At 45.4% G+C, this 21,831-nt stretch overlaps 1 protein-coding gene across 1 annotated transcript; it reads left to right on the forward strand.

Moving 5' to 3' along the window:
• Positions 1-6,429: 6,429 nt before the first annotated feature.
• LOC149285026 (uncharacterized) lies at positions 6,430-17,168 on the forward strand. The gene is made up of 4 exons (XM_089495929.1): positions 6,430-6,434; positions 6,752-6,813; positions 12,654-13,553; positions 17,149-17,168. The coding sequence occupies exons 1-4, from the start codon at positions 6,430-6,432 to the stop codon at positions 17,166-17,168; spliced, it is 987 nt and encodes a 328-aa protein (XP_089352055.1).
• The last annotated feature ends 4,663 nt before the right edge of the window (positions 17,169-21,831 follow it).

Below are 21,831 nucleotides of genomic sequence, written 5' to 3' on the forward strand. Positions count from 1 at the left end.
GACCAAAGCAACCCCAAATCTAAAAAAGCAACCCCATGGTCACACTCTCTGGCCCACATCAAATCAAGGCCAAACACATCTCACACTTTGAAAACATCACAGCCATGACCATACAGTACAAAAGTGTTTTTCTTATCTTTGCTGGTCTTGGCATCTGGTCCTGGCATCTCGGAGTGAGGCAGGAGGAGGAGGAGGAGGAGAGGGGCAGCCCAAAAAGCCAAATTTAAACCAATTCAAGCAATTTAACCACTTCAGCCAATTCAAGCAATTTAACCACTTCAGCCAATTTATCCAATTCAAGCAATTTAACCACTTCAGCCAATTTAGCCAATTCAAGCAATTTAACCAATTCAGCCAATTTAGCCAATGCCACCAATTTAACAAAGTTAACCATTTTTTTAAAAAGAATTTGGTGTTTTTTTTAAGGGTCACCTTTTTTTTAAGGGTCACCTTTTGCCTTCTTGGATGACGGTTCTCCCGCTCTAGGGAAGAACTGGTCCAAGGATGTCTGCTTTTGCCGGCCCTTAAGCAGGTTCTTAAAATGGCTAAGGCAGACATTATCAAAATGGGCAATGGCATGGCTGGTGAGCACCTGCTCAGGGTGGTGCTTCTCCACAAAGGAAGCCACATTGTGGAATTGCCTCAGAATGTCTTTAATGTCTGCCGTTGGCAAAGATGCCCCCGCAGCCTCCTCCTGCTGGCCCCTGTCGAAGTGGAGCACGTCCTCGTCCACGGCCGAGTGTTGCATCGCCGCCAAGGCCTTCAGGTCCTCTGTTGTCAGGTCCTCGTTGTGCTCCTCGAGGAGTTCCTCCACGTCCTCGTTGTCCACGTCGAGTCCCAGGGACCTCGCGATGGAGACGATCTCGTGCACCTCTTCCTCTTCACCTGGCTCAGCACCCTCGGACTGTGACCCTTCCAAGGAAGAAGCATCAGGCCACAGCTTCCTCCATGCAGCAATCAGGTTGCGCCTGGTGATCGCCTGCCAGGCCAAGTCCACCATCTTTATGCACACCACGATGTCAAAATGCTGCTTCCAGAACTCACGAAGGGTCAGCTGTGTGCTCTCGGTCACATCGAAGCAACGCTTGAAGAGGTGCTTGGTGTACAGCTTCTTGAAGTTGGCGATCACCTGCTGGTCCATGGGTTGCAAGAGGGAGGTCGTGTTGGGTGGCAGAAACTGGACCTTGATGAAGGAGAACTCCGCGAGGATGTCCTTCTCCAGGCCATGCGGGTGCGCAGGAGCATTGTCCAAGAGGAGGAGGCACTTCAGGGGCAAATCTTCTTCCTCCAGGTACCGCTTCACTGTCGGGGCGAAGACACTGTTGATCCACTCGACGAAAAGGAGGCGTGTCACCCATGCGCGGCCATTGGAGCGCCACATCACTGGCAACCTGTCCTTCTGGATGTTGTGTGCCTTGAACGCCCTGGGATTCTCGGAGTGGTACACCAACAGGGGCTTGACCTTACAGTCCCCGCTGGCATTGGCACACAACGCAAGTGTGAAGCGGTCCTTCATTGGCTTGTGGCCTGGCTGTCTCCTCTCCTCCTGGGTGATGTAGGTGCGGCGAGGCATCTTCTTCCAGAAGAGGCCCGTCTCGTCGCAGTTGAAGACTTGCTGCGGGACGTAGCCTTCCTCCTCCACCATGGCCTTGAACGCGACGACGAATGCTTCAGCGGCCTGGTGGTCTGCGCTGGACGCCTCGCCGTGACGGACGACAGAGTGGATCCCGGTCCTCCTCTTGAACCTGTCGAACCAGCCACGTGATGCTTTGAAGTCCGGGGTGGCTGGCTCCTCCTGCGAAGAAGTTCCTTCGCCTGCCTCCTTGCTGGCCAGGTCTTCGTAGATGGCGGTGGCCTTCTCGCAGATGACCGAGGTGGTCACAGTGTCCCCGACTCGCTCCTTTTCCTTGATCCAGAGGAGAAGCAGGCGCTCCATCTCCTCATGCTTCGGTGTCCTCTGCTTGGCGATGGTCGTCACGCCTTTCGCTGGAGCCACAACAGCTCTGATGGCCTCCTTCTGCTTGAGGACAGTGCCAATCGTCGATGGGTTGCGTCCATACTCCTTGGCAATGTCCACCAAGCGCACGCCCCTCTCGTGCTTGGCAATGATGTCCTTCTTGTCCTCCAAGGACAAGGGAGCCCTCTTCTTCTTCTCACCGCTTGGCTTGGGAGCCATACTGTAGCTCAAGCCTAAAAAGGACAAAAGGCACAGGCACTGAGCAAAAGCCACAATTGGAAACCACCCCCACCCCCATGGTCACACTCTCTGGCCCAAACTTGCAAAAGTCCCACCCCACACTCTCAAATCATCACAGGCATGGCCAAAGCACACAAGAACACAAGCCCATAAGGCCAAAACCCCCAAATCAGAAAATGCCACCCTATGGTGAGAGTCTCTGGCCACATGTGACCATAGCCAAAGTGTTAAAAGTCTCACACCACACTTTGAAAACAGCACAGCCATGAAGAAATCAAAGCAGCAAATGAAGCCCATCATCCACACATCAGAGCATGCCACACTAACAGCAAGAAACCCCAAAAAAAGCAACCCAGCAGCTCTAACCCATCATCCACACATCAGAGCATGCCACACTAACAGCAAAAAACCCCAAAAAAAGCAACCCAGCAGCTCTAACCCATCATCCACACATCAGAGCATGCCACCCAAACAGCAAGAAACCCCAAAAAAAGCAACCCAGCAGCTCTAACCCATCATCCACACATCAGAGCATGCCACCCAAACAGCAAGAAACCCCAAAAAAAGCAACCCAGCAGCTCTAACCCATCATCCACACATCAGAGCATGCCACACTAACAGCAAGAAACCCCAAAAAAAGCAACCCAGCAGCTCTAACCCATCATCCACACATCAGAGCATGCCACCCAAACAGCAAGAAACCCCAAAAAAAGCAACCCAGCAGCTCTAACCCATCATCCACACATCAGAGCATGCCACACTAACAGCAAAAAACCCCAAAAAAGCAACCCAGCAGCTCTAACCCATCATCCACACATCAGAGCATGCCACCCAAACAGCAAGAAACCCCAAAAAAAGCAACCCAGCAGCTCTAACCCATCATCCACACATCAGAGCATGCCACACTAACAGCAAGAAACCCCAAAAAAAGCAACCCAGCAGCTCTAACCCATCATCCACACATCAGAGCATGCCACCCAAACAGCAAGAAACCCCAAAAAAAGCAACCCAGCAGCTCTAACCCATCATCCACACATCAGAGCATGTTACCCAAACAGCAAGAAACCCCAAAAAAAGCAACCCAGCAGCTCTAACCCATCATCCACACATCAGAGCATGCCACCCAAACAGCAAGAAACCCCAAAAAAAGCAACCCAGCAGCTCTAACCCATCATCCACACATCAGAGCATGCCACCCAAACAGCAAGAAACCCCCAAAAAAGCAACCCAGCAGCTCTAACCCATCATCCACACATCAGAGCATGTTACCCAAACAGCAAGAAACCCCAAAAAAAGCAACCCAGCAGCTCTAACCCATCATCCACACATCAGAGCATGTTACCCAAACAGCAAGAAACCCCAAAAAAAGCAACCCAGCAGCTCTAACCCATCATCCACACATCAGAGCATGCCACCCAAACAGCAAGAAACCCCAAAAAAAGCAACCCAGCAGCTCTAACCCATCATCCACACATCAGAGCATGTTACCCAAACAGCAAGAAACCCCAAAAAAAGCAACCCAGCAGCTCTAACCCATCATCCACACATCAGAGCATGCCACCCAAACAGCAAGAAACCCCAAAAAAAGCAACCCAGCAGCTCTAACCCATCATCCACACATCAGAGCATGTTACCCAAACAGCAAGAAACCCCAAAAAAAGCAACCCAGCAGCTCTAACCCATCATCCACACATCAGAGCATGCCACCCAAACAGCAAGAAACCCCAAAAAAAGCAACCCAGCAGCTCTAACCCATCATCCACACATCAGAGCATGTTACCCAAACAGCAAGAAACCCCAAAAAAAGCAACCCAGCAGCTCTAACCCATCATCCACACATCAGAGCATGCCACCCAAACAGCAAGAAACCCCAAAAAAAGCAACCCAGCAGCTCTAACCCATCATCCACACATCAGAGCATGTTACCCAAACAGCAAGAAACCCCAAAAAAAGCAACCCAGCAGCTCTAACCCATCATCCACACATCAGAGCATGCCACCCAAACAGCAAGAAACCCCAAAAAAAGCAACCCAGCAGCTCTAACCCATCATCCACACATCAGAGCATGTTACCCAAACAGCAAGAAACCCCAAAAAAGCAACCCAGCAGCTCTAACCCATCATCCACACATCAGAGCATGCCACCCAAACAGCAAGAAACCCCAAAAAAAGCAACCCAGCAGCTCTAACCCATCATCCACACATCAGAGCATGTTACCCAAACAGCAAGAAACCCCAAAAAAAGCAACCCAGCAGCTCTAACCCATCATCCACACATCAGAGCATGCCACCCAAACAGCAAGAAACCCCAAAAAAAGCAACCCAGCAGCTCTAACCCATCATCCACACATCAGAGCATGTTACCCAAACAGCAAGAAACCCCAAAAAAAGCAACCCAGCAGCTCTAACCCATCATCCACACATCAGAGCATGTTACCCAAACAGCAAGAAACCCCAAAAAAAGCAACCCAGCAGCTCTAACCCATCATCCACACATCAGAGCATGTTACCCAAACAGCAAGAAACCCCAAAAAAAGCAACCCAGCAGCTCTAACCCATCATCCACACATCAGAGCATGTTACCCAAACAGCAAGAAACCCCAAAAAAAGCAACCCAGCAGCTCTAACCCATCATCCACACATCAGAGCATGCCACACTAACAGCAAAAAACCCCAAAAAAAGCAACCCAGCAGCTCTAACCCATCATCCACACATCAGAGCATGTTACCCAAACAGCAAAAAAACCCCAAAAATGCAACCCAGCAGCTCTAGCCCATCATCCACAAATCTGAACATGCCAGTAGCAAAACCCACAATCCACACTTTGAAAACACCAAAAAAATAAAAATAAAAAAAATAAAAATTAAAAAAAAATTAAAAAAATTAAAAAAAAATTAACAGCACCCCAGCACCCCAGAGCAAAAGCATGGTCACACTGTCTCAGCCCAACCCACCCCACAAGAAGAAGGTAAAAATTCATCAACCTACCGGTAGAGAAATTCCCGATGCCGGTCTTGATCCGAAGATACACCTGGCAAAGGCAGCAAAAGTCCAAAGCCAGGCAAAGTCCGAACCGCAAGTGAACCCAAGAGTCAGAGCTCAAATATCAACTCTTCCTCACACAGTCCACAGGGCCAGACAAAGGAGCCGATCAATGGAAGCCGGCTTTTATTTCGCAAGGCAAGCCACCCCCCCCAATTTCGTTAGCCAATGCAATTGATTGGCTTGATTTCTCAAGCCAATCACTGCTGCTAACGAAATTCAAAAATCGCGCCTAACCCAGCCCCCTGGGTTAGCCGTTAGCCCTTTAAATCCCTGGAAAGCCTATCGCTGCACTTTGCATTTTTTGAATTTCGCGCCGAAAAGGATTGCGTAACCCGAAGAATCTTTCGCAACCCGGGACAGCTTTTTCCAAGCCGCATTTTTCGTATCCCGAAAAATTCGTAACCCGGTCCTTTCGTATCCCGGGGTACCAGTGTATTAGAGACGGTTGTCCAATACACTGTGTATATATATATTGTAAATATTGCAAACGAAGGTTAAAGTCCTCGTGAAGAGTGAAGGCTTGTTCTGTAGTTATTTCTCAAGCCTGGAGCTCATGTCCGTTTGCAGTGGTGAAGGAATATTTCCTTCTTGACCAGAATACCTTTGCAGACATCTCCACAGATTCCTTCTCCCTGGCGTCCTGTCGATGTGGTTCAACTCTGCAGGTGGTCGTGGTGGACAAAGCACGTCTTTCCACACGCCCCAACAGAACAGAGGTTCCTCTTTCTCTCTCTGAGGCTCCAGAGCGAGAAGGAGGCCAGGTTCCTTGGGCCAAAAAGAGGGTTGTGTGTCCCTTTGTGCCTCTGACCCTCCATTTTGGGGGGAAGGAAGGGAGGGAGGGAGGGAGGGGCCTGTGAGGCTCTAAGGAAGGGGAGGCAGGGGACTCAGGGCCAGTGGGGAGGCTGGGCTTTGGGGGCTGGGAGAGAGAAGTGGGGAAAGAGACCCTCCCTTTGGGCCCTAGCTGGGGAGGGTCCCACCGGTCCTTGCGTCCCCCTTTGCGAAAGGAGGCCCCCTCAATCCCCTGGACTAACTCCTGCCACTCATTCCTAGGGCTGGGACTCAGAGGAGCTTCCTAGGCATTGTCACCTTCTGCCCTCCATGGCCACTCATTTCACATCTAGCTATGGGACATTAACAGGGTTCTCTTCAATTCCTCATCCCTTAATCCCCCATCACTCTAAGAAGGCATGGAGTATCTGTTGTGTATGAGAGCTGCAGTGAATCTGTGCTAGGTCCAGATGGTGTTATTTGGTACAGAGGGAGGAAGGGGATGCCCACCTCTGCATTGACCCAAAGGAGGCATATGTCACCTGCGTATGTCACCAGCAGGATGCTGTTCTCTGTGTCTTTGAGTGCTGCAGTGTTTCTTGCCAAGCCAATCCTAACCCTGGTCTCTTTTCTCAGGAACTTCATCTTGGACCCCTTGGACCTGGCTTTGGGGCCTCTCTTGCTGTAAGTGACCAAGTGCAGGGCCACCAGGACCCCCTGCCCACCTGATGGCTGACACAGAGGCCAAGTGGAGGGAGTTGGGCTCCAACAGAAAGAGGATGCCGAGGTACAACAGCTCTTTGGTGAGTCACTATCCTATTAGCTTCATCTGTGTCATTGCTGGGCCAGTTTATGAAAGGAAGCAGATACGATACTGTCCCAGTTTGGCAGAGAAAGTCCTGCTTAATCCTGTGTCACCCCACTACTTCAGGGGCTTTTAAAAATTTCCCGGTTGCCCTCTCCTCCTACCAATTTTCCCGTTCTCAGCTCTCTTCAGTTCCTGAGTGCAATTGAGTTTGCACCTCACCAACTCAAAAGTGGGGAGAGGAGAGGAAAGAAGGAGGCAGGATATGGCCCTTCCCAGGAGGCTGATGCAAAGGCAAACTGCTGTGCCCTTCCTAGCTTGTGTGATCTTCCTCATAAACAACTTTGGCCATCTTTACTGCCTTCTGGGTTGCTTGTCCACATGTGTCTTGCTTTTACAATCTGTGAAATATTGGGGGCTATGGGAGAACATCTCTGGATCTTAATATGGGGTGGGCCCAGTGGCCCTCAAGCCCAGAGTGCTCCCCAGAACTGTTATTAAAAATGATGTTTGCTTCTGAAATATGTCAAGAAATGTCTAAATGCACCATAATTCATTGTCGGGTAAATGTACTGTATGTGTTGGGATAGTCAGTATCCTAATCTATCATCAGTATCCCAGCCATGGTCTAAATTATATTGTGTATTAATATTAAAAAGATTCGAGACAAACTGGATCTCAAAGGCAGTAGCTTTTATTTTGCTGACAGAATTTAAAGTTTATTTCCTGGACTGAATTCTAAAGTGATCAAATACTATTTGGATGCACCGTGTGCTTTCCTCCCCTTTAGCTTAGTCACTCTCTGGATGAGGGCTATTTTCTGTTGCAGGTGACCTTTGCGGATGTGGCAGTATATTTCACTGAGGATGAATGGAAACTGTTGACGAAGAAGCAGAGACTTATGTACAATTATATAATGATGGAGAATTATCAGAATGTGGCCTCTGTGGGTAAGGAACCGGAATCCATTAGCATTATAGAATCACAGAGTTCGAATAGACAACAAGGGCCATCCAGTTCAGTCCATTTCTGCCATGCAGGAATACACATTCCAAGCACCATCCAGCCTTGGTTTAAAGACCTCCAAAGAAGAGAACTCCACCAAACTCTAAGGAAGTATATTCCACTGTCGAAGAGCTCTTACTGTCCCAAAGTTCCTCCTAATGTTTAGGTGGAACCTCTTTCTCTGTCGTTTGCATCCATTGTGGTGTCTCTTTTTCTCTGTAGCAGCAAAAAGCAAGCTTGCTCCATCCTCAATACAACCCTTTCAAACATTTAAACATGGATATCATATCCGCTGTTAATTTTCTTTTCTCCAGGGTAAACATACCCAGCTCTCTAAGCCGCTCCTCATAGGGCTTGATGGTTTCCAGATCCTTCACCATTTTGGTTGCCCTCCTCTGGGCATGTTCCAACCTGTCAACATCCTTTTTGAATTTCGGAGGCCAGAACTGGACACAGGATTATTCCAAGTAAACCCTGACCAAAGCTGAATAGAGCTTCACTATTACTTACCTTGATCTAGAAACTATACTCGTATTGATGCAACCTAGAATCACATTGGCCTTTTTAGCTGCCGCATCACACTGTTGGTCCAAGTTCAACTTGTGGTCTACTAGGAGTCCTAGATCCCTTTCAAGTATAGTTTAATTGTGATAGCAACATCCTGTAGAATATTTGAATTAGTAGTTTAGTGAGGCACTATTGCTCTCCACTTTATAAGGATTCTAAATACTGTATTGTAAACTGCCAATTGTCAGAAGCAGGTTCTGTGGTTCATCCAGAATGGTATTAGGGTTTAGGGGGGATTGTTAGTAGTTTAAATGCTAGTAGTTTTAAGTAGTTGGTAAGTATAATGGGGCCTAGAATGGCTTGGGGAAAGGAAGCAGTTGTGGAGGCTCTTAGCTGACTGGTTTGTGAGTTTTGGGTGGAAGACATTCTACAGGGGGGAGAGTCGTATGTGAACGGTGAAAGAAGAAGGCAAGAGGTACCTTGGCAGCCGGGCTGGTTAGGGGCTGAAGGGGAGGAAAAGGGAGGAGTGTGAAGGTAGTTAATGACGGAGGGAAAAGTTTTAGACACTTCAGAGACAGCTTAGACTTATTAATGGACCCTTCTGCCTGAGTTTCTCAATAAACCTTTTGGTGGAAGCAAAGGACTTTTTAATTCTGAAACTAAGTTCCGCCCCCAGATATCTCACCAATGCTAGGATTTTGTAGGAAGACAGCATGGAGATTACTAGTAATGCATTTCTCATTGAAATGGTAGCACATCTCTGAGTATGTTTCCTTTTTTGGCCCTCTTCCAGCCTTTTGAGGTTCTGCTTCACTTCCCAAAAGGGATGCAATGGGATACTGAGGCACAAAACTTTATTCCTATTTTAAGGCAATACAATGTGTGGTTGCCCCTGAGATCCCCAGGGGGCCTATGTGACGCCCCCAATCCCCAACAGTAGCCCATCCCTGTCTTAGAGATGTCTTAATACTGCTTCCTGATGCTTGATCCTCACCAAAACAGAAGTCCAGGACCCAGCCCCCTTGCTTTGCCTTTCCCAATGAGTAATTTGCATATGGATTATCCTGCCTTTCTCAACAAATGAGCCTCAAAGTGTCCCTTTTATGCATCACACTCTGTTGGTGTGTGTCTGTGATAGAGAGAAAGAGCGAATGTGAAAAACAGAAAGGCAGGAAAGAGATGGTGAAGGTGAAATACTGAAGCAGTGCAGATGGGCAAGAAGGAAGGTTGGAGAGCGGAGGGAGAAAGGGAAGGGGATCAGGCTTAAGAGGGAGATGAAATGCACAGATATAAGATGGGGGACACCTGGCTGAATGAAACTACGTGTGAAAGGGATCTAGGAGTCCAAGTAAACCACAAGTTGAACATGCGTCAACAGTGTGATGTGGCAGCTAACAAGGCCAATGCGATTTTAGGTTGCATCAATAGAAGTATAGTGTCAGGATCAAGGGAAGTAATAGTCCCATGGTATTCTGCTTTGGTCAGGCCTCACCTGGAATATTGTGTCGAGTTCTGGGCACCACAATTCAAAAAGGATGTGGAGAAACTGGAGCATGTCCAAAGGAGGGCGACTAAAATGGTGCAGGATTTGGAAACTATGAGGAACGACTTGGGTAACTAGGGATGTTTAGCCTGGAGAAGAGAAGGTTAAGAGGTTATATGATAGCCCTGTTTAAATATTTGAAGTAATGTCAAGCTTGTTTTCTGCTGCTCCAGAGACTAGAACACTGAACAACGGATGCAAACTGCAGTAAAAGAGATTCCACTTCAACATTAGAAGGAACTTCCTGACAGTAAGGTCTGTTCGACAATGGAACAAACTCCCTCTGAGATTTTGGTGGAGTCTCCTTTCTTAGAGATCTTCAAACAGAGGCTGGATGGCCATCTGTCAGGGATGCTTTGATTCCTACATGGCAGAATGTGGTTGGACTGGATAGCCCTTGCAGTCTCTTCCATCTCTATGATTCTAGGCCTCTGGGAGCCAGGAGGGGGAGGCAGGAGCAAAGCCAGGATCGCCTAGCTCTGTGCGGAGAGAAAGGGACCTCTGGGAAGGACCAGGAGAGGGGCCATGAGGATTGGGAGGCAGCCACCAACCTCACAGATTATACTGATAATAATAATAAGTTTTATTTGTATTTACCCGCCTCTCTCAATGGAGCGAGGCGGTATTACAACCGTAAAATAGCCACAAAACAACAATAGCATCCAATTTACACACAGTAAAAAAATAAAATGCTTAAAACTCAGTTTGGGACAAATAAAAACATCATTTAAAATGCACAGTTGTGATCAGAAGTGGGATTTTTCCTTAAGTTCTTTACAAGAGGTCAGCTGGGTAAGCCTGCCGGAAGGGATCCGTCTTTCTTGAAAGCATCCAAGGTGGTGTTAAGATGGATCTCCTCCGGCAAGTTGCTCCATAACTTGGGGGCTATGGCTGTGTATGCTCTGTGAGAAGTTGTTCTTAGCCTGACCTTTGGGTAATCTAATAGATTCTTCCCAGATGTTCTGAGAGTGAGGGGTGGATGGTGTAGGGAGAGGCCTTCCCTCAAGTAGCTCAGGCCCAAGCCATGTAGGGCTTTAAAGGTAATAAGCAACGCTTGGTATTGCGCCCGGAAGCTAATTGGCAGCCAATGTAGGGATACTGGTGTTATATGGTCTGACCTAGATGTTCAGGTGACCAATTTGGTGCCACGTTTTCAACTCACTGAAGCTTCCAAACTTGGTACAAAGGTAGCCCCATGTACAACACTGAATTTAGGAAATGAACTTGAAATCAGGCCCTTGTTTTCATACATATTAAGGGTTCCATTTAGCAATTATGAGCAATGTCTATGAAGAGAGGAAAGAGCAACACAAAAATTCCTTTTCCTCTCATGTTTCTTTTCCAACCTGAGCTTTCTTAGCTCTGTGGTTGATTCCAGAGGCCCTTTGTCACTCGAAATGCTGGAGTCTGGGGAGGACACCCACAAGTGCTATGCTTTTAGGGGAATTTCATACTTAGCTCCAAGGAGAGATTGAGGCAACAGTGACCTCGGGATTCATCCCAACTATACCAGGCCTGAAAGCACACAGAACTCCAGAGGCATTTAAATAGGTTTTTGTGTTTTATTTAGGGGAAAAGCAAAATACATGCACGCACACACACATATTCACATATAGGTGTTCACGCACCACATGCAAGAACTAGGTAACAAAGGTGGGAGTGGTGAATAGTGTAAGGCTTTGCTAATGGTAATACATTACCTAGATGGATCTTGATTCCAATTGCTGTGGGTCCAGAATGGGGAGAGAAGTCAGTAACTGCTATAGCAAGTGAGGCTGGTGAGTGTAGTGAGGTGTTTAGCAATGTAAACCAACGGAGTGTAAGTCTGCAACTGGACTGATGCTGAAGAACAGCCAGTTGGGGCTGATATTTATACTGAAATTGTTGCTTGGGGGCAGAAACTGAGCATTCGAAAAGGTTTAAATTGCTTTAGGATGTTTCCTGGGTAGGGAAAGAATTGTCTGAAACTGAAATAAATGCAATGGGTGCTTGGTGGAAATACTTCAGCCAAAAAGGATTATCACACTGGCTCTCAGGTCCTTCTTGGCTCTGAATTCTGGTCCCATTCAAAGCCAATGTATAGCACAGTCTGAAGGCAACACTCCCAGAGTTCAATAATAACATAGCAGAGTACAGTAGCAAATCTCTAGATATAGGCATTGGCAATGCATTAACCACTTTCCACACATAAAAATAACTCACAGCCACAGTTGATTTCCTCCAAGTCCTTGGAGGTTCTTTAGCTTGACTTGCAATAGAAAAGAAATATGTACCAGCTCTCCTCTCTGACTTCCATCAACTTCACAATCTCTTGTACACACAACTCCAACCCACATCAATCCACATGTGAGCTGTATACTGTATTGGTTGTGAATCATCTCCTGGAGCTAAACAGCATGAAGCATCCTCTGCAGTTAGCTTGCATCATGCCATGTGCTCTGACTCAAGACTCTATGGCAGCCTCACAGGAAATGATGCCACTTTTCAATCAAAGTATTTTTACATATATATATTGGAATGTTTTTCAAATGCCTGACTATCTGCTTCTACTGATTTTCTCATGACAGTTCCCCTTCAATTTCTTCTTTGGTAGCTCTGAGTAAGGATACAGTCATTATATGGATTTGGGGCATCCAGAACAGGGTCATGCTCAGGTCACTCACACCAACATTATTAATTTAATCTCAAATAGGGAGGGATGAACGTGGGGCTAAATCTTGGGGCAACACTTTCCTTTCTTAACACTGAGATTCAGTCTTGTCTGTCATTGTCCTCCTTTACAGAAGAATTTGTCAGCCACGAGAGAGTCCACACAGGAGAGAACCCAAACAAATGCCAGCATTGTGGGAAATGTTTTTCTTCAAAGGCACACCTAGTGAGACATCAGAGAGTCCACACAGGAGAGAAGCCATACAAATGCCAGCGTTGTTGGAAATGTTTTTCTTCCAAGTCATACCTATTGGCACATCAGAGAGTCCACACAGGAGAGAAGCCATACAAATGCCAGCATTGTGGGAAATGTTTTTCTTCCAAGTCATACCTATTGGCACATCAGAGAGCCCACACAGGAGAGAAGCCATACAAATGCCAGCATTGTGGGAAATGTTTTTCTTCCAAGTCATACCTATTGGCACATCAGAGAGCCCACACAGGAGAGAACCCAAACAAATGCCAGCATTGTGGGAAATGTTTTTCTTCCAAGTCATACCTATTGGCACATCAGAGAGCCCACACAGGAGAGAACCCAAACAAATGCCAGCATTGTGGGAAATGTTTTTCTTCCAAGTCATACCTATTGGCACATCAGAGAGTCCACACAGGAGAGAACCCAAACAAATGCCAGGATTGTGGGAAATGTTTTTCTTCCAAGTCATACCTATTGGCACATCAGAGAGTCCACACAGGAGAGAACCCAAACAAATGCCAGGATTGTGGGAAATGTTTTTCTTCCAAGTCATACCTATTGGCACATCAGAGAGTCCACACAGGAGAGAAGCCACACAAATGCCAGCATTGTGGGAAATGTTTTTCTCGGAAGTCACACCTATTGGCACATCAGAGAGTCCACACAGGAGAGAAGCCATACAAATGCCAGGATTGTGGGAAATGTTTTTCTTCGAAGTCATACCTATTGGATCATCAGAGAGTCCACACAGGAGAGAACCCAAACAAATGCCAGCATTGTGGGAAATGTTTTTCTTCCAAGTCATACCTATTGGCACATCAGAGAGTCCACACAGGAGAGAAGCCATACAAATGCCAGGATTGTGGGAAATGTTTTTATTCCAAGTCATACCTATTGGCACATCAGAGAGTCCACACAGGAGAGAACCCAAACAAATGCCAGGATTGTGGGAAATGTTTTTCTTCCAAGTCAAACCTCGTGACACATCATAGAGTCCACTCAGGAGAGAGGCCACACAAATGCCAGCATTGTGGGAAATGTTTTTCTTCGAAGTCACACCTAGTGAGACATCAGAGAGTCCACACAGGAGAGAAGCCACACAAATTCCAGAAATGAACTAACATTATATTTATCAAGAAGCAAAACAAAGAATATATTTTAAATCTTGTGGTGATAAGAAAAAGCCCTTGTGATTCCGTGTGTTAGGTTTGTGTGTCCATATGCCTGTTTATGTTTTTCAATTATATTTTGTTATTTTGAGGTTTTAATTGCCTTTATTATAGCTTATTGCTTTCGTTTATAAATTTGAGTGGGGATCATGGTGGTGGAATAGGTTAGTTAAACAGAGGGGTGGGATTGGCTGCAGCTGGTTAGAATAGTTATGGGAATGATAGCATGTGGAATTTGTTCGATGTTGGCTGAAGAAAGTTGGGGACAGGTATTAACAGAAAGGGCTAGTTTGTGGGAATGCAAAGGGGGCCTTGTTATCTGTGGGGCATAGACTGTGGGAATTGGAGGTGGGGGCCAGGTTTGGACGAGTGTGATGTTTTAGGTTTTGGGGTTTTAATGTTTGCTTTGGGGAGGGCAGCTCTGACTTAAACACTGAATTTCTGATTATGTGTTTGAAATAAAGTTTTTGTTGTTTCAACACACTGGACTCATTGATGTACAGAAATTCTGCATTTGCACAAAATGTACCCTTTCTTCTCTCCTCAGCCCTCAGCTCCATTCCCAGACATAAAAACAGAGGCAAACACACATATATACTCAGAGAGACAGAGCTATATGTACAAAGCAGAGCCTTCCCAGCCTTTCCCTCCTGAGTCTAGCTCCGCAGCTTGGGCTCCATTCCGGAAGGAAGGAAAAAAGGCCATAGTCCTTCCCTTCTTCCAAAGGCCGCCAGTGGAATAAGCAGCAGCAGCAGCAAAGGCCTTACGATCCCTGCGCATGCTGAGACGAGGTCTTTGGGGCATCTGAAAGGAATGAAAGTGCCAAAGGAAGAGAAGCATAAAGGGACTGCTGATGTTGGGGGGGGGGGGGATTTGGGACCTGTTTCAGGCACCTTCCTCCTGGAACCCATTATTAGAGCCTTCCACAGCTCACTATGATGCTTTAAATGACTATTTCACAGATAATGTCTCTCAGATAAGAGCCAAATTGGACGTCAGCATTATTGCGGAGGCTATAAGTGAGGTGTCCATGAGTAAGATCATACTGTATCAGTTTGAATCTGAGTACTGAAAAAGTGGACAAGCTCCTTGTAAGTGTGAAGAGGAGAACTTGCCCTCCCAACCCTTGCCCTTTTTATATCACCTGAAATATATCATAGATACATCTCTTAGTTAGGGCTATTTTCCATCATGCTTAAAAGAAGCAGTGTTACGGCCGTTTATGGAAAAGCCCTCCCTAGATCCCTTGGACATGAACAATTACTGACCGGTCTCCCGTCTTCCATTTCTAACCAACATAATTTTGAGGGCAGTTGCTCTTCATCTCCAAGCGGTCTTGGATGAAACAGATTATCTGGACCCATTTCAAACTGGCCTCAGGATGGGATACGGAGTCGAAACTGTTATGGTTGCCTTAGTAAATGATCTTTGCTTCAAGGGGGGATGTAACTTACCAAACTTTAAGCTGTATTATTATGCAGCTTGTCTCAAATGACTAGAAGAATTATTCAAATTAGAAAACAAGACTTTATTGAATATAGAAAAAGCTAACCTGAATCTTGGTATACATGCATATATGTGGTATACAAAATCAAAAGATAATAATACTTTTAACCATCATGTTATAAGAAGATCATTGCTTAAAGTATGGTATAAAATGAGACATCAGTTTTGAGTGTAATTGCAAGAGGACTATTACAATAGAACAAAGGACAAAGATACTCCATGGCTAAGATATGGAGATTTAATAAATAAAACACCAGAAGGAAAGTACAATACGAAATCTATGGAAGAACTTAATGAAAAAGGAAACATGAAGGATTGGTTTTTATACAACCAATTAAACAATCGTTTTAAGGCAGACAATAAAGCTCCTGGGTTAACGATGGATAACAATGAAATAGATAAAATTATGATGGACAAAAAAGGTAAACACATATCAAATATTATAAGTTATTAAAAGAAAGAGATCTAGAAGATGAAATTATTAAAGACAGCATGGTAAGATGGGCACATGATATAGATAAAACTATAACTATAGAGGAATGGGAAAAATCATGGAAAGGAACAAATAAATTCACTCTGTGCCAAAACTATAAAGGAAATGATATCAAAATGTTATACAGGTGGTATCTAACATCCCAAAAAACCCACTAGATATACAAAACTGGTAATACTAAGTGCTGGAAATGCGGGGAACCCGAGGGAAGCTTCTTTCATATTGGTGGACATGAATTAAAGCTAAAGGAATCTGGCAAAGGATTCATGGAACCATCCAAAACATTCTGGATATAAATATTCCCTTTGAACCAAAGTGATCTTTACTAAACATGACACACAACATAAAGTCAGTAAAATACAATATAATTGTTTTATATATGGTCTCATGTGCAAAGATCTTATTTGTTCAAGTTTGGAAATCTGCAATTAATCCTTCTATAGAAGATTGGTTGATTAAGAGCCCTCCCCCCGACCACCATCTTGAGGGGGAGAGACGAGGCCTGGCCTGGCAAGACTAAGAGCCCTCCCCCCGACCACCATCTTGAGGGGGAGAGACGAGGCCTGGCCTGGCAAGACTAAGAGCCCTCCCCCTGACCACCATCTTTAGGGGGAGAGACGAGGCCTGGCCTGGCAAGACTAAGAGCCCTCCTCCCGACCACCATCTTGAGGGGGAGAGACGAGGCCTGGCCTGGCAAGACTAAGAGCCCTCCCCCCGACCACCATCTTGAGGGGGAGAGACGAGGCCTGGCCTGGCAAGACTAAGAGCCCTCCTCCCGACCACCATCTTGAGGGGGAGAGAGGCCTTGCCATTTTTTGTATTGTATTGCAATTTTTACTGTACACCGCTATGATCATTGCGGAATAGCGGTCTATAAATAAAACATTATTATTATTATTATTATTAAGATACATGAAGCTAGAAATATGGATATAATATCTGCCTTACTAAGAGGGAAACCAAAAGAATATTTAGAAATGGAACAGAGTTGTCTTAAAACATTTGAAGAAACGGGTGATACCATTCTGTTAAATTAATAGTTACTATTTGGTCGATATTTGGTAATTTAAATACTATCATGGGAATATGTCAGTGTAATAAACATTTTTGAAAGTAAAAAGAGGAAGACCCACATCGTTGTTGTGGGGAGCGCCACACACTGAGTTGTATAGCCACATTCTGTGCTACTCCTGGCTTTGCTGCAGGTGAGCGATTGACAGTTTGAGGGTGGCGACACGCTCCAATGCTGCAATGGTCAAAGGAAGTGTTTAGACTTTGCTTGTTGTTTCTTGCTCCCTTCACCCTTAAATGTAGGGGCCATTCAGACTACATTTTACCCTGCTTCCCAAACCGGTTTAAAAGTTGGAAGTTCACACTCGCGCTGATTTTAACACAACTCCATCAGGGGCTTGCACAAGAGATCCAGGGCAAATCCCCCTTAGCGCGGCTTTTCTGAAAGCGGACTATTGACCCTTTCTTTTTGGAAACAACCGGCTCTTCCCTGCTGCCGGCAAATATGAACTCAGCCCCGGTCATGATCAGATCAAGTTCAGGGGGTAGATTGCCCCAATTGAGGTAAAGGGTAGTAGGAACTTGTTTCCGGGGAGATTCGATATGGGGGCACCTGGATCTGCCCAGTTCTGTCCAGGGCAAATGAGGGAGTGGGAATGGGGCCTTTGTGAAGGTGGGGGGACTGGCCTTCCTGGTGCTGGGCCTCCGGGTGAGCGATGCATTGGGCAAGGAGTCCCTCTCCTCATCGCCTGCAGCCTCTGGTTCTGCTGGAGGCAGGGCCTCTTCTCCAGCATCACCTGGAACAACGGACCAGAACAATGGACAACAACAGATGGATGTGTCGATATATGTATATATGCAGAGGTATGTCTATCTAAATGCACTCAGACTTATACCTTAATCTGAACACGTACTGGCTGCAGAAATGAGCTCCAATGTCTGAAGGCAACTCATAACCGTTTCAAGTCTCTAAACATAAATCTTGCATAGAACATGTCTTTGCATACATAACCATAGATATCTGTCTAAACATGTGCATCTTCACACACACGTAGTTATATACATATGTATATATAATTTTACCTGTGTGTGTAAAAATATATGTGTGTGTGTGTGTATCATATATGTATATATATATTATTAATTGTCTATATAGCTATCTCTAGCGTTATGGCAACCATCCTAGGAGAAGGAAAACTCTAATCCCAAACCCAGGCAGATGGTGCTCATCTAAACCTGTAAGGTCAACCATCTAAATGAAGGAAACTCTATTCAAACCTACGACCCGAGGATCTCGCTGCCACCGTCCATGCTTGTCAAGGCATGAGCAGTCAAACCTCTGGTTTAAAGGGTGAGGCCAGTTCTGTGCACGCTGTGCTGCACCAGAAAAATCCATTGCACAGGCTTGAAGGATACATTCAACGTCATCAACGCGCTTGTAGAAAGCACGGATGAGTCCTTCCTGAATCTTCATTTGTGAAGTAAAGCCAAGAAGAAAAGATATACCTATATACATATATATTTTCATAAGCCAACCTTCAGGGTGATGGGGTGTACCCCCATTGTCTTCCTCCTCCGGGCGAGGTGGACTCCGCATGGCTGCCCTGCATGGCAAGATAGAAGGCCGTCCTCATCACCTTCACCTTGGAGGCCACCTGCATCTGTGACCTCTCAAACCCCTTCTCCTCATCTTTCTGGCAATCTTTGAGTAGATTATGAGGTCCAGGTCCACATTCCTCTCCAGACAGTGATAGAGGTACTGGACCTCCATATCTGTCCAGCGATTCCACTCTCTGGGCATTGTCTCTGGGCAGAGTAAAGCAAAGCACACTACCAATACTCCCAGCCTTAGGACCCAAAACTCACCTCAGGAGTTTGGGCCTGTGAGGGTCAACCTTTCTATTGTGGCAGGTGCTTGGGACTTTTGTTACCCCACCACTGCCACCAAAATATGTGTGAGGCACACCAAAGATTTTAAGCTATAGGTAGCGTTGCTGTTTTTAACCTCACCACGAGCCAAGTGAGGTTTAAAATAAAAACAATGGCTTATTGTAATACAGGATGGAATAAATATAACTCGTTTCAAAGCTTGTTCAATATGAATAAATAATTAGTGCTACCAAATTCCCTTCTAGGGCCCAAGCCCCACAGGCTATTGTCACAGTTAAGATACACAACTCATCCCTCTCTTTCCTAGAACCTGTTTGCAACCCTAGTCCTTCCCTTTGGACTCAAGGAAAACCCCGTTTCCAGTCCCTCGGGAGGACTGCTAACAACCCAAGCCCTCACACTGCCTTGGCTAGAGCCTTCCCCTCAGAGTCCAAAGTCCCAACTGGACTCTTCTCCAACTGACAGCCACCGGTTGGGTTTTCCCTCTTCTCATCCAGCACCTGATTGGCTGAGCTCTAGCTGCTTTTTCATTGGTCAGCTTGAGGCTCTATTCGCCACAGGGCCTTCCCACGCAAACTTTTTGCTGGACAGCAGATGGCGCTGTAGGAGGCTTTTGCGCATGCGCCAAAAACTCCAGGCTTGCTGGAAAAAAAGCCACTATTGATGGGTTTTAACGTGAAATATAGATATAGATATAGATATGTGGATTATATATGATGATAATATATATACACACACATACACACACACACACAGAGTGGACCCTTGTTGTAGGCTGGGATTTGGTTCCAAGATCCCCATTGTATAACAAAATACGTGGATGCTCAAGTCCCATTGACTATAATGAGAGAGCAAAATGGAGTCCGTAATAAAAACTGGAAAATCAAGGTTTGATATTTTATATTTATTCTGTTGTGGAACTTTTTCTGGCCATGGATGCTATAAAAAATCCATGTTTAAGAAGGGCAGACTGTATAAGTATAATATATAGAAGAATATATAAGTACATATAATATTATCAAAGTCAGTCCTAGTTAGGCATCAGAGAGTCACACGGGAGAGAAGCCATACAAATGTGAGCATTGTGGGAAATGTGTTTCATTGAAATCAAACCTAGTGACACATCAGAGAGTCCACACAGGAGAGAAGCCATACAAATGCCAGCATTGTGGGGAATGTTTTTCTATGAAGTCAAGCTCCGTCACCTCCCTTGATCTTTTTAGGAAGGAATTAAAGACCTTTCTCTTCCGACAAGCTTTTCCCATGTGCCCTGATTACATGCTGTTCTCCCCTGATATGCAAGTTTGTCTTCTTTGGTTTTAACGCTTGTTGTAGATTTTATAGTGTTTTAAAGTATTGGGTTATTTTTATGATGTTTTTATACTGTATGTTTTTATATTGCATATTGTGCTACATTTTTTTCCTTTGCTGTACCCCGCTTTGATCTATTTTTGGAAAAGTGGGTTATAAATAACAATTATTATTATTATTATTATTATTGAGACATCAGAGAGTCCAGACAGGAGAGAAGCCACACAAACCCCAGTAGTGAACTAGCATTATTTTTGTCAGTAAGGAATGCAAAAATTATATTTCCAATCCAGTGTTGCTAAGAAAAGGCCCTTGTGATTTGGCTTGTTAGGTTTCTCTGTCCATATGTCTGTTTATGTTTTAAGGTTGTATTTCATTAAGATTAGGTTTTAATTGCTAATAGTAAAGATAATTGCTTTGGGCTGTAAATTTGGCTAGGGATTGTGGGTCATGGTATGGGTTAGGTAGATGGGGATTGGGATTTGTTGCAGCTGGCTAGAATAAACACACACATTTATATATACTCTTCTACTTGCATACAATTTAAACATAAGCAAATGCATGGAGAAATATGGAGGTACATATGAATGCACATGGATGCACACATCTCACATTCTGGTCAACATCAGCATGTATATATAACCATAACTGTGTATACATTTACTTCCGGTCATAACAGCATAACTGCCCTGCGATTACTGTAATTGGAAATTTATACTTTGTGATGTTTTTATGATATGTATTTTACACATGATTGGCTCCTGAGGAAACTCTGAGGGCTGCCATTGGCTGGAATCCCCTCCGTCCCTCCATCCCTGGCCCTGATCGGATGAAATCCCAGTACCCCCATCATCCCTGGCCCTGATTGGATGGAATCCAATTTTGTGTTCTGGTGGCCATTTTGTGCTGCTTGTGACTGTGGGGAACAATGTTCCAGAACCTTCTCTGAGCCTCAGTTGAACAGAGGCTTCTCTTTCTCTCCTGAGGCTCCAGAGTCAGAAGGAGGATACGGTCCTTTGGCCAAAAGGGAGGAAGAGTGTCTCTTTGTGTGTCTTTTGTGTCTCTTTTCTGAGAGGGTTTTCTGACACAGTTCTGCTCCTTCTGGGGATCATGGATTTTAAAAGGGATCAGAAATGGGGAGGATAGTTTTAATACAAGCCTTATTCTTATTCTCCACAAACATCAGGCTTTGGCTTCTAAAATGAGGCTAGTCCCCCAAAAAGGCCAAAAGTGGCTCCTTTGAGAAGTTTTAAAAGTCTCCTCAGTTTTCTTATTAAGAGATTTTCAGGCAAGAATAAGCTTGACATATCCCGCCTGGGGGCGGGATTTTCCCAGTTTGGGGCGGGGCCACATGGTCCCACCCTGGTTTGGCCCCTCCCCTGGGACCTCCCCCCCCAGCAAGGCCCTGGAGGCTGTGTGCCACCCTCCCCGCCTCCCTGCCTGACTTAAGCCTAGAGAGCAGGTCTTCAAGACATCTGCCACTCAGAGCTATTGCCAGCCCACTTGGTATATATACCCTGCAAGAGGCATTACTTTCAGGTTACAGTGAGCAAAGAAAAAAAGGCCATCAATCGTTCCTGTTTCCCTGGGAGTCTAAATGCCTCATCTTTTAAATGTATAGCACTCAGTATTGTTGTAATTCTTTATCACAGGGTCGTTTTTGAGGCCCTAAACAC

This window comes from Sceloporus occidentalis, unplaced genomic scaffold, assembly GCF_023333645.1.
Source record: "Sceloporus occidentalis isolate IW3139 unplaced genomic scaffold, rSceOcc1.0.p SCAF_86, whole genome shotgun sequence".
NCBI classification, from domain to species: Eukaryota; Metazoa; Chordata; class Lepidosauria; order Squamata; family Phrynosomatidae; genus Sceloporus; species Sceloporus occidentalis.